The sequence below is a fragment of the Haemorhous mexicanus genome, chromosome 24, assembly GCF_027477595.1.
Source record: "Haemorhous mexicanus isolate bHaeMex1 chromosome 24, bHaeMex1.pri, whole genome shotgun sequence".
Classification (NCBI taxonomy): domain Eukaryota; kingdom Metazoa; phylum Chordata; class Aves; order Passeriformes; family Fringillidae; genus Haemorhous; species Haemorhous mexicanus.
This window is the reverse complement of record NC_082364.1, coordinates 4,993,120-5,006,635: the sequence shown is the minus strand read 5'-3', so window position 1 is coordinate 5,006,635 and position 13,516 is coordinate 4,993,120. Positions and strand designations below refer to the sequence as shown.

The window sequence follows — 13,516 nt, the reverse complement described above, 5'->3', positions numbered from 1 at the left end:
AAAGCACAGCCTCGTGACCTTTGTGGGAGCAGAGAAAAGAGCCAAGCCAGGGCTGGGGAAGCTCTTTTGGGGTTTTGTACCTTGCAGCAGGTGTAGGTGTGTGTGTCTATGCAGTTCCTGCTGGCACCCCACGGGGCTGGGAGGTGACGCTCACTTTTGGGCAGGGCTGCTCTACAGAGAACCCCAGTTATTTATCTCCAGGCTGAAGGTGTAAGACATCAGGCTATTGCTATTAAATGAGTTACTTTTGAAGGTGGAAGGGTTTATTTTCTCCCTGGACTGTGCCAAAGGCAGCTCCAAGGTGGAATCTAGGCTGGGGGATGTTTTGAGATGGCTTTGGAAGGGGGAAGCTGGGCTGTGTCTGGCACTACCCAGCACTATCTGTGACCCTGGGCAAGTTTTTCTGTTGGTTTGTTCCCTATGCCATGGCTCACTTTGGGAGATGAAGAAGGCTGTAGCTGTATGGAGAAAGGAAATAACCTCAGTTAGCTTGGGTGTCTGAGGTGGCACCCAGACAGAACGATAGGAGGATGGAGAGAGAGGTACAAACCCTAAATTCACATTTGTGAGCTGTGGGGAGGAGTGGTTTGCCTTTACCTTTGGGTCTGAATTGTGGTTCCGAGCTGTTTTATCTGCCTTGCCATTGCTGTGGAAGCACCTCTGCAAAAGTCTCTGATTTACAGACTGCCTGCATTGCTCTGGGGGTGGTGCCAAAAGAGTGACGGAGGAGGAGGCAGAAATGTGACCTGCTAAGTTTTAGAACAAAACAGGTCAGCGATTTACAAGGATTTTGGTGAGGTTTTATGTCTAAAAGCCACGCCGAGATCAAGTCAATAAATCATCTATTCTTACACTTTGATTTAATGCTACAGGAGGGAGAGGAAGATTTTTATAGATGTTCTTGTTGAGTAATGGCCTCACACAGCCAAGCCAGGGCAGAGCACATGGTTTTTAGTAATCAATCCAATCAGGGACCCAAACCAAACACAGGAGACAGGAACCATATCCCAGGACAGCAAATGCAAGTGAAGTGATGGCTTCAGCACATGGAAAGCTCAGGTTTTTAGGGGATGGATTTTCCTTCAGCTGGTGGAACTTTCTGGAATGCAGGCTGGGTAGGCATGGTGGTCATCCCACAGGAAGCGAGTCGTGCAGGGGAGGTGGGATGAGCTATCCATGGAAGGGGCTGTTCCCTCCTCGTGGGCCAGGGGGCTGGGCAGAGACACCCAACCCACAGCCAGGTTCCCCAGGGTGGCAGAGACCCCATTTTGTCACCCTGTAGTGACACAACATCCTGCTTTTGTTTGGAGCCTCTCCTTTCCCACTGCAGTCCAAGCAGACGGAATCATTTTCCTGCAGCACTTTGTGATGCAATCAAAGGAGCTTTTCCTACTGCCAGCTTCCTTTAAAGCTTCCCTGTCTCCTTTATCTCTGCTCCTTTAACAACCTTGCTCCTCTTCCTTTTCAAGTTCAAAGCCACTGGAGCTAGGTGAATAATTTGCAGGGATTAATGTGCCCCTTTGATCCTCTATTTTTCCCCCTCGCATTTTCAGTTTGTCCACAAATTGCTTTGTGCTTCCCCTCCAACGTTCTGGCTGTTTATCTGCAAAATCATCATTTCTGAGCAGGCATCTTCGATCCTGCAGTTATTGCAAGTCACTCACTTGGGCCATCTGAGTCATGCAGGGAGCTATTAATAGGACACTGCTGGCTCGGTGCTTTTGGTCCCTGGCTGGCCATCTACAATGCCAACAAAACAGCAAAGCCTGGGGGCTCTGTGCAGGGATACTTGAGATTTATGGTGTGCCTACCTCTCCAGAGTGTTGCTCCTGCTTTATTTTAGGCCTGGGGATGGAGAACATTGGTGGAATCTTCGTGGTGCTCATCTGTGGCTTAATCGTAGCAATTTTTATGGCAATGCTGGAATTTTTGTGGAGCCTTCGACACTCTGAACAGTCAGAGGTAGGACCTGGGAGTGTCCTGAGGGGACAGGGTGTGTTTATTGCTGTCTGTGGGGTGTCATGCACCCAGGCTGAGGAGCAGTCCCAGCCAGGACAGCTCAAAGCCAGGAACAGGCTTGGTCCTTTGGGCAGGGTCTAAAATCCATGAGCTTCTCGTGCACTCCTACTCAGAGCAAGACTGTAGAGATGCTCCAAGGGCTTTCAGAGGGGTCAGAGATGTGTACAACATCCAGGTACCTTTCCTGGGGACGGGATTTCCGCCTGCAGCAGGTTTGGATCCTGTGCTGATCTGGGGATGAAGAACACAGAGGGGTCTCTGACCAGAGGAGGCGTTGGGTTAAACTCTGTAGATTCTGAGCATTGGTGTTGAAAACCAGCAGTACCAAGTCCATAAGAATCTGGGGTCAGAATCACATCATGGGTTGGAAGGGACCTTAAAGCTCATCCAGTTCACCCCCTGCCACGGTCAGGGACACCTCCCACCATCCCAGGTCATTCCAAGCCATCGTCACTCCAGGACCCAGCACCCCTGAGGGACTCAGAGCTCGCTCAGGTGAGCAGCACAGCTCCGTTGTCCCCCGCAGGTGTCGGTGTGCCAAGAGATGGTGACGGAGCTGCGCAACATCATCCTGTGCAAGGACAGTTTCCACCCCCGTCGGAGGCGAGGGGCGGTGGTACGGACTCGCCCCGCTGCGCCCGAGGAGCGCCGAGCCCGCAGCACCACCACGCTCAGCAACGGCAAGCTGTGCAGCGGGGGCGAGCCAGACCCCCTGGCACAAAGACTGGCACAAGAGGCCGCCCTGGTCGCCCGGGGCTGCACCCACATCCGCGTGTGCCCCGAGTGCCGCCGCTTCCAGGGGCTGCGGGCGCGGCCGGCCGCGGGGTCGCCGGCGCGCAGCGAGGAGAGCCTGGAGTGGGACAAGGCCACCAACAGCAGCGGGCCCGAGTAGCGCCGGGCCCGGGGGGCGTCGGGGTGGGGACGAGAGGGTCCTGTTCCATTTTACAGAACACGGACTTGTACAATGTCAACTCGTTTTTAAATCAATAGCAGTTACCCGGCTTCTCCAGAGCAAGGTGGACCTTGGCGTGGACACTGAGGCCTGGCCGCGGTTTTGGTGTCCGCCACGGCCTGGTGGGGCAGGAGGGAGGTCCTCAGGCTGGTGGGTGTCCAGAGGTTGTCTCTGGGATTGAGGGACGTGGTGGGTGGCTGATGTAGCAGGGATTGCCCACCCAGGGTCAAGGAGGGGTTCCTGGAACTTCTCGCCCCTCCAAGGTCAGGAGAAAGGACGGCGGCGCTGCCTCTCCATCACTTACTGGGGGATGTTCTCCAAGGGCAGGGGGGGACTTTTTATTTGCTGTGGCTGTGGGAAGGGAGGAGTCATTATTTTGGTTTTTTTTGTTTAATTTGGGTATGTCAGGACCCAGTCTCCAAGGCACCAGGTGCTGAATAATTCTTCCTTTTCTGAGGTTTGCAGGTGGGTTGAAGGGCAGAAAGGGAGGATGGGATGGGACACGCTCCCTGTGAGAAGCAGCATTTGCTGGAAGTCCATCTGAGGAGTTGTTGAAATTACATATATAGAGAAATATATCTATACATAGATATATATAAATATATATATTAAAATGCCAAAAAACAGCCAACGAACACAATTAACTCAAAGAGGCCTTGAAACGCCTGGAATTTCAGGGGTTCTGTGTCTTTTGTTTCATTCTGGGGTTACCTTTTGCTTTTTTTTCCTTTTCCTTTCTATTCTTGGGATGGGGTGGGGGGGAGCCCTGGGGGAGGCTGCCCATCCCCACCAGCTGAGGGAGGAGGTGTTGGGACCCCCAAAGTGTCCCTGGCTGTGCTCTGCACGCTCCTGAAGTGACTCTGAGCTCTGCCCCAGGCTCAGGAGCTCCCCAAATCTGTGACCCCACGGAGCACCCTCAGCTTCCAGGGTGAATTCCAGCCACACAGCGTTTGAGAAAATCATTAGCCCGGGATCTCGTGGAAGGAAAATAGTGACTTCCCTGGAAACAGCAGCAGCTCACCCTCTGCTTGGTACAGATGTGGGGTTTACACTGGCAAATTTAATTTTCTGATTGAAAAAACAAATTCTATGCAATTTCTGGTCGTAAAAGGAAAGAGATGACAATGGAGAGGGGCAGGGGAGATAAAGCCTTGAGTGAAGGTACATCCTGTTCTTGAATTGTTTTCTTTTCTTTTTGTCTTGAATGTACTTAAATAAAAGATGTCCTTGTATAATCATGCTTTTTTTTTTTTTTTTTCCCTCTTTCCTTCCCTGTTCAGAGTCAGGAAAGATGTGAGACAGTTTGAGGCCTGGCTGCTCAGGGAGAAACCCAGCAACTTGACAGGCAAGAGGTGCTTTGGCTGTTGAAGGTCTCTGCTCCCTGAGAGTGTCCACAGCCCTGGTGTTCCTGTCACCTGTAGCTGAATGGAAAACAGGAGTTAAAATTAAAGGTCAATTTAAAAAAAAAGCCCAAATGTCTGGTGATGAAGGAGGTGAGGACTCAGAGCTGACAGGAGGGTGAGCAGGGATGCAGCTCCATCTTTCCCACAGCTGGGGGTTGGAGCTGCCCAAGGGTGAATCCAGGGTGATGCCAGCAGATGTTTCTGAGGAGGATGGGCAGGGAATGGGGTGTGGACCAAGGTGATGGGCACAGCAGGGTTGTTCTCATGATTCCAGATGTTTCTAAGGAGGATGCACAGGGAATGGGGTGTGGACTGTGGTGATGGGCACAGCAGGGTTGTTCTCATGCTTCCATGATGTTTCTGAGGAGGATGGGCAGGGAATGGGGTGTGGACTGTGGCAATGGGCACAGCAAGGTTGTTCTCATGATTCCAGATGTTTCTGAGGAGGATGGGCAGGGAATGGGGTGTGGACCAAGGTGATGGGCACAGCAGGGTTGTTCTCATGATTCCAGATGTTTCTGAGGAGGATGGGCAGGGAATGGTATGTGGACCATGGCGATGGGCACAGCAGGGTTGTTCTCATGATTCCAGATGTTTCTGAGGAGAATGCACAAGGAATGGTGTGTGGACTGTGGTGATGGGCACAGCAGGGTTGTTCTCATGATTCCAGATGTTTCTGAGGAGAATGCACAAGGAATGGTGTGTGGACTGTGGTGATGGGCACAGCAGGGTTGTTCTCATGATTCCAGATGTTTCTGAGGAGGATGCACAGAGAATGGTGTTTGATCCGTGGTGATGGGCACAGCAGGGTTGTTCTCATGATTCCAGGTGTGGTAATGGGCACAGCAGGGTTGTTCTCATGATTCCAGATGTTTCTGAGGAGGATGGGCAGGGAATGGGGTGTGGACCATGGTGATGGGCACAGCAGGGTTGTTCTCTTGTTCCCAGCAGGGTGTGAAGGGAAGCTCTGCTCCCAGTGACTGTAAAACAGGCAGCAAGAAGAGGATTTAGAGCTTGTTTTTGAGGTTGTCATATGAGATGCTCACAGAGGTCCTTCCTGGCTTTCACATCTGTAAATCCACAGGCTGTCCCCTCTCCCTGACATTAACAGAGCATGAGATAAGGCAAGGCTCCCCCCACGCCATGGGGTGGGAGAGGCAGATCCTCAGCTGAGGTAAGTCAGTAAAACTCCATCCAGCCCTGCAAGGAGCCAGGCTGGGCTTTCAGAGTCCTGACAGCAGCACTAGAGACATCTGAGAGTGCTTGTGTTGTGCTTAAAGGCCAACATGCTTCTACGAGCTGCAGAATATATTCATCAAAAGGAAGCTGCTTTTTAAAATTTATTTACAGATTAGCAGAAGAAAAGGCTCCATGAATCATTTATCAGACCTGATGTTTTTTTCACTGCTTCCCCGCATTGAATAAAGAGAAATCTTGACAGAGCTAGACATTATTCTGCATCTCCAAAGATCTTGCAGTCATCTGCTCAGACAGAGGATGTCAAGGAAAAAAAATGATGAGAAACCACCTGGTTTTTATCTTTCCTGTTAGCTTGCTCCACCCACATGGTATTTTATATCTGGGTCTGTATTTTAAGGAGATTTGTTTCATGTCCCTCTTGCCCTCCTCTCTTTTTAATGTTGGTTTTTTTTTTTCTTTTTTTAATATTCAGAGGTTCTGCACTCAGAGCAGGGACGGACCTCAGACAAGGAGGATAAAAGCTGCTGTCATTGAGATGCCTTTTCTAATGTGCCTCTGTCCTGTATTTTCTGCTCCCTGCCAAATCCTTCCAGTCCCACCCTGGAGGGAGCAGGCAGCATTATGCATGTGCTGGGTTTGTGCTCACACACATTTCTGTGCCCAGATGGGTTTACATCTCACATATTCCCTCTCTCCCCAGGTTGGTTTTTTTTTCCTTCCCTCTCATCTTTGAAGCCATTGTGGGACTCTCTTGCTCAGCCAGCCCCAATGCTAATGCAGTTCAAGATCTGGAGTAGTTTGCCTTGCAAAAGGCACTTTCCCAGTATTGCTGTCTCCTGATAAACCCCGGGTAATTCTAGTAAGATATCTCTGCAAATTCCACTGGGAGCCAAAGATTAGATCAATTAAAATGGAATACTTTGCTCTATCCCCTCGAACCAGTGTGTTTGAGCCTCCTGCTGCCCTCTGGTTTAGGCTCACGTCTCTCCCTGCCCTGACAGCCAATTCCCCAGCCCTGGCTCACTCCACAGCAGCCTGGCAGCTTCCTAACTGAAAGGCCTGGGATCTCTCCTCGTGGGCTAAACCCCGTGTTTGTGTTGTTTTTTCCAGGCAGTTCCATTTTCACCTAATGATAAAAAGCTGTTTTCTCCCCAGGGGTTGCATGGGTGAAGGTATTAACAAGGCCTGGACTAACCTGGGGGCATTTCCTGAGCTGAGCTGTGTACATGAAATAGAAAAGGGTTGTTCTGTGAGCACAAAACCTTGGGAAGAGAGATGCTGAGCTATAAATTATAGAGCAGACACTAAGCCCTCAGTGGTCCTGAGGCAGGAGTCTTTTTAACCATTCCACAGCTGCAGAAATCTTCCCTGCTTCTGTCCTTCTCCAAGTGCCTCACCAGGTAAGTGACACAAAAGGTGGAGGAAGATCCACAGGGAGCAGCTTTTTTTGCAGAGATCTGGAGTTCTAGAAGGGCTGTGAATCCCTGTGAAGTGGCAGGGAACTGGGAACTGCAGCTGTGGGCACTGGGAAGCTGGGATAGACACAGGAATGTGGGCAACTGCTTTGGATGGTTCTTGGGAGATGGCTCTGGTGGTAAAAAAGAACAGACCTGTGGGTGAGAACTGTTCAGTGGAGGCTGGCTGGTTCCTAAGGAGGTTTCTGAGCTGGTTTCTAAGTTTCTGTAAGAGCAAATAAGCAAAGAGGGACTGGTTTGGGGTGAAGCTGGCACAACTGGGCTGTGAAAAGCCCAGCATGAGTGATCAAAGCCCCTCCAACACTTCAGTTTCATTTAGCTCTGCAGTTAATTACCTGCAGGGTGGGTGTTTCTCTCTTCTGCTGCTTCACATCCAGGGAAGGTGATGGAATTTCTTGCAGTGGCTTTGGCTAGAGGGGAAAAGCAGCAGTGGCCATCAGGAGGAGAGTGAGGCACCACTCCAGGGCAAACAGCCCCAGTGTGGGCAGAACCAGGCAGAAAGAACTGCAAACTGCCCCCAGAAATGGTAAAAAGTAACTCAGGGCTCACATGTGGCATCTGCAAGTCTGCTGAGGATCTGAGAGTGAGGGAACTTCACATTTGCCTGGAGTGAGGGGCTGAGCACAGCTCAGCGAGCCCAAACTCCTGCAGAGCAGAGCATAAAGCACCCACAGTTCCAGAAACCCCATTAGTGTCTGATGGCCACTAACTGATTGAAAAGACAGAGCTGAACTCTTCTGGGCACAAAGTGGCTCTCATGAATTCAGTATAAATAGGCTCCCCTGGAACCTGACACCACGCTGGGAAAATCAGGACAATGGGCAGGTTTATGCATCCTTCTGGGCAGGTTTTTTTCCCCTCCAAGGGAGGAATCTGCTCTGTTCCAGGTGACTTATGAGTCTGGTTGGTGGCAGGGCTGCAGCATTTCATCCCAGGGATGATTCCAGCTGCAGGGTGAGGATCTGCAGCTGCCCTGGCTGGGGGGGGACGTGTGGCACTGCCTCCCCAGCACAAAGGGTCACCCAGCAGCAGCTCCCCGAGAGCCCTGCCAGGGCCAGAGCAGCATGAAAATGAAGGGAGCTTAATTAACAAAGGCTTTCTCCTCTGCTGTGTTGAGGCCTGCAGTTATCAGCATAGCTGGCAGTTCTCAAAGACTGAAATGACAGTAGTTGGCTGTAAAAGAGATAACTGTCAGATTAGCCAGGACATATCTCTGCTGAGGTTTTCTATATCATACCTATCTTGAAGCATCTCCATGTATCAAAGGGACTAGTTGGCCATTTGCCTCTCCCAAGTACCCTTTCCACTGTGATAAATAAGGCTCTGTTACAGGGGAAAGGCCTAACATTTCTTGTGCCTTGACTCAGGCTGGTTTGGAGCAGCGTTTTTTGGGCTTTGATCAATGTGTGGAGACGAGCCCTGGCTGTTGTTTTCAGTGTTTGAGGTATTGAGTTTAGGGTGCAAGGGACAGAAAATGTCTGTTGGGGTGTAAAGGCAGGGAGAGGGGACATTCCTGGCAGGTTCTTTGTGGGGTAAGTGGGATTTTCACTGATATTGGTGAGGAAAAGGCAGTTTAGATAAATGTTTTTTTTCAAATCTCTTCCACCTTTCCCTGTATCACTGAATCCCAGCTGGTTTTGGCTGGGAGAGACCTTAAAGGGCCTTATTCCATCCCCTTTCCATGGGCAGGCACACTCTGCCTTCCAAGCACCCGTCCCTTTGCTCTTCATCCCCAAACACTTCTCCTCATATTGCTCAGCCTCAGAAAAAAACTTTCAGCCTGGCTTTTGCCTGAACTGCCAGGGAATGTTCCTCTGGCTTTGCAGCTCTTGCTGAGCTGAGATTTAAAGCAATTTCCTTTCAAAGCCAGAAATGAACACAAATGAGGGGAAAGAACCAGGGGAGGAAAAGAAGAAAGACCTTTTTATTCCCAGAGATGTCTGAGCTGCAAGCCTCAGACTGATTGTTCTTCCAGAGTCTACAGCAAATGCTCCTGAGTGTTCCTGAGCTCAGCCAGGGAGGATGCTCTGATTGCTGCTGTCTGAGCTGAGCTGGAGCAAGGAGGTGAGCACACAGCCCCTGGTTTCATTGAACAACTGCTCAGCCTCTGCATCCTGAGCCCTCAGCTGGAATGAAGGTCATGGCATGGGAGGGAGCCAGACATGAGCAGAAAGCCACCAAATGTCCTTGCTCTGGGGTCCTGGGAGCCAGACTGTTCTCCTCTCTCAGGAAAGTTTGTCTGCTGGTCATTTCCAATGGCCCTGGCACACTGTGACTGGGTCAAATGGATGATGTTTCTGTTTGGAGCTGGGGCTTGAGTGGAAAACTGGAGTTTTGTCAGAGAATGGCTTTGAGAGGGAAGTCTGCTGTGTTAGAAAATGTAATTTTTTACTCTGACCAATCTATTTCACTCTAATTCCTCCATTAAGCACTGCATTTGAAGGGGACATCACTGTTTTGGAGTGAAACCCACTGCTTTTAGGTTTGTTTTGGGCAAGATTACATCCTCAAGGAGTTGTCAGAAAACAGCAGCAAGGATGGCAAAGCTGGGTGGCAAAAACGCCCCCGAGCCATGGCAGGGCCAAGAGAAGCTGCTGTGTTCTGTGCTCTGTGCTTTGCTCAGGGCTATTTCTGGGTTATTTTCTGCTGTGTCCCAGCAGTGAGGACAGAAGCAGAACTATCTCTCCACCAGTTTGCTGATCCATGACAGACTGGGCTGAGTCTGCATCCCTTTCCTGCTTGGACTTTCTTGCCAGTGAGATAAGGATGAAGCCTTGGCAGGCAGAGGAAGGATGGGGCAGGGCTGGAGGCCACAAACTTTCACTCTTGATGCACCAGCAGTGCTTGTTGGGGCTTTGGAAATGTCACTCTGCAAAATGGGGGTGACCTGATTATTTCCCAGTCTCACCCTGTTTGCTAAGTACTCTGTCAGAAAATAGAAGTGGAGGGAAATCTTTGGATTAATGTGTAGGACTGGCAAGGTTTAATCTGTTCCTGTTTGCAGAGGGCTCTAAGAGCGGGTGGAGATTTGCCAAGTGTTTGCCAACATTAATGGTTAATTATTATGAATTCTGGCAGCCCACAGATGCAGCCAGCATCGTTCTCCAAGTGGGATCCAGACCTGCAATGGAGTTGTAGCACACAGAAGATGGGAAGAGACAGCTTCTAGCTCTGTTCTGTCCTGCTCTCCCAGCCAAAGCCCCATTCCAAAATCAGACAGCAGTGGCACCTCTCTGTCTCATCAGAGCTTCAAATCCAGGACATTTGGCAGAGGGAGGCTCTGCCTTTTCCATGTCTGGGCTCATTTGTGTCTGCTGGAGCCCTTTTTGTCTGAGTGAACAGGATGGAAATTGTGGCCTGAGATGAGCTGTGTCTGGAACAGGGGGGTGCCACGGCAGGGACAGATCCAGAGCTGGCTGGAGAAGGGCTCTGAGCATGATCCGTGCCCAGGCTGGGTCAGTGAGTGCCCGGCTGTGCCCTGGCACCTCCAAACGTGAGGATGCCACACTGAGGGATCACAGAGCTGGCAGATCGGGTCACACCTGAGTTTGGGGGTCTCCCAAGCACAGCAGGGCAGCTGCATCCTGCCCTGAGCACCCAGAAGAGTCCCCACAGTGCTGCAGAGGGTGACAGCAGCCAGCTGAGCGAGGGTGGCCCCGAGGCGGGGAGATTTGATTTGCCAGACTTCATTTGCAGCAGTACCTGAGAAAGCTGCCTTTATCTAATTGTAGCCATCCAGAAAATGAAATCAACTGCATAAAAAGCTCAAGGTCCATTTGGTGCTCTGAGCATGCCTAGCAATTGCCAAATTATGAAAATGCAATAGATCTTGGGGCTCGGCCGGCGCTGATTTACTTCTGATTTATTTCTGATTTCTCCGTCTGAACGCGCAGCCTCAATTTCTGAAACTGAAAGCTGCATTGTCCCCATCTTTGGGCCACTGATAATATTTGAGAGTTATGGCCACGGAGAAATGTTTGCTCTAAAAGGAAACTTCAAGGTGCATTAGTCTGGGATAATTGACAGAGACTGAAGCAGTGATTTGGGGAGCGTCTGTGCGGAACCAAAGATCCCAGTGAACAGTTACCTTAAATTAATGCTGGAGCCAGGAGCAGCTTGGACCTGATCAGCTGCCACTGGTGCTAAATGAAGCCAGGCTCTAAAGTTATTAGCAAAATATCTCTGAAACAGCTCTGCAGTGGATTTATGGGCTTGCTTCAGTCTTTAGGGGCCAAATCTGCAGTGTGCTCAGCATTCCCTTGTCACAGATGTATTTTCTGGAAAATCTTTTGCCAGGATTTTTTCTCTTGAGAAGCTGAGAAGCCTCAGAGGAAAAGAAAAGCAATAATTACCTGCTGCTGTGGAATGCAACAGGTGCATCTTTGATTGATCCATGTGAGTTGTTTCTACTTGATGACCAATCACAAGTCCAGCTGTGTTGAGACTCTGGTCAGTCACGAGATTTTATTATCATTCTTTTCTTTTCCTTGTTTGCTTTTTGATGAAATCCTTTCTTCTATTCTTTTAGTAGAGTTCTAACATATCATTTTCTTTTAATATAATATATTTATCATAAAATAATAAATCAGCCTTCTGAAAGATGGAGTCAAGATTCTCATCTCTTCCCTGGTCCTGGGACCCCTGTGAGCACCACAGTGAGGAGCATTCCCACATTCCCTGGTCTGGGTGGGAGCAGGGAATGCTCAGCATCCCTCAGGTGGGAGCAGGGAATGCTCAGCATCCCTCAGGCTCTCCTGGAGCTCAGGTCAGGCTAGCAGGGCTCACACCTTTAACTCCCTTCTTAATCCCCAGATGGAATGAAAGGTCTTCTCTCCACACTTAGTAAATCTCCAATTTTATTTCTCATTATTAAATCATGGAATTGGCCATAAATGTTTAAATTAAGTGAAAGGAAGAGAGATTTGTGAGAAAATTGAAGCCTCTTTGAGGAATTGAAGAATAATCTCTAAGGATGAAGAAAGTTGCATTTGCTAGACCCAAAAGTGAAAGGATCAAAAAGCTACAGAAAAGAAATAGAGAATTGCATGGTTTAAATCCTCTCCCCCGCCCTCCCCTAAAACCTCTGCTGTTTTTAATATAGGCAGAAGTATTCTGATGAGCAGCACAGCCTAAGAGATGCTCCTTCCTCTGCTGCTGACATTCTCTGTGTGTGTGACCCAGGGCAATTCTGTGACCTCAGTGTCCCTGAGTGTGACAGTGACACTCCTGCTCTGTGTGCAGGGAGACCTTTAGAACATTATTAGTGTGGGCTGGGAATTAATTGGGTTTAGATGCCTCGCTCTAACTAGAATAAAACCTGCTTTTTTTTTTTTTTTTCATTAGCACAGTGAGTAATTAACTCTTTGATTTTTCACAGGCTGGGTTTGATTCTCCATCTCAGGTAATTTTTCAGGAATACACGGGAAGGTTTTTTGCCTTTCAGACCAAATGGCAGTGAAATTAGGGGAGTTTGTGCCTTTTATGCTGGATGTGATTCCCTTCTGGCCTCTGTTTGTGCAGCTCAGACCCTGGTAAGTGCCCCCAGTGACACTTGTGGTGACATTAATTTGTGGTGCATTAGAGGGAAGGCTTGGGATGGGATTATTTCCAGATATTGAGGATGTTTTGCTTGCTGAGTTTAATCAGGTCCACCCCTAAAAATATGAAAATAACTGGGATTTGGTGGCTCTGTCACCTCACACACATCAGTGGGGTGAGTGTGGCTGTGAGGCATCACCGTTGGTATCCCCTGCCCAGGCAGGCAGGAGGAAGGATGAGCTGATCCCAGTTTTCCCAGTTCCCATGGCCTGTTTAACCCCGGGGAAGCAGCTGTGGGAAAGAGGGCAGCCTGCCAGGGAGGGGCCAGGGCTGGTGAAAGCTTGGGCAAGAGGATACCTGTGTGCCAGGGAGGAGGAGATGGGGACCCATCAAAGCCGAACAATGAGACAGCCAGCGTGATAAGCACTCAGGATCTGGGCTAGCTTGGGCTGAATTCAAACTGCTCCCCGGAGGGGGAAGATTAGATTGTGTTAACAATTCCCTGACCTGCCCAGGCTCCGTGGAAATGGGCTCTGAAGTCAGCCAGGGGTACAGCTTTCTCACACTTGCAGCCCTGACCCAGTGGAGGTTAACACAGACATCTGCTCTATCCAGCCCATCTGTAATTATAGAAAGCAGCCCCTGAAATGTGTTTCCAATCAAACTGTGGTGCCAGGTACCAGCTAAAGTATGCTCTGTCTGCCTTCTAGCAACTGAATAGCCCAGGTGAGCTGTGCAAAAAGAAACCACGAGGATTGTTAGGGAAAGAGTGTGGCCTCTGCATGCAATGGAATTCTTTATCTCCCTGAAACAGATCCGAGGAGCAGAGGGGGAAGGAAACCAAGTGCAGACAAAGCTCTCCCTGGAATGTATTGAAAGGGCCAAATGAGCCCTTCAGAGCAGGAGAGAGAAGGGGTTTTTTTTAGGGA

General features: G+C 49.7%; 1 protein-coding gene across 1 annotated transcript in view; it reads left to right on the top strand.

Moving 5' to 3' along the window:
- Nucleotides 1-4,206, top strand: part of GRIK4 (glutamate ionotropic receptor kainate type subunit 4) — a 142,442-nt gene extending 138,236 nt beyond the window's left edge. The window contains exons 18-19 of the mRNA XM_059867217.1: nt 1,844-1,962; nt 2,546-4,206. Coding sequence (XP_059723200.1) covers nt 1,844-1,962; nt 2,546-2,911 — 485 coding nt within the window. The 3' untranslated portion in view covers nt 2,912-4,206. The remainder of the gene's footprint in view (nt 1-1,843; nt 1,963-2,545) is intronic.
- The last annotated feature ends 9,310 nt before the right edge of the window (nt 4,207-13,516 follow it).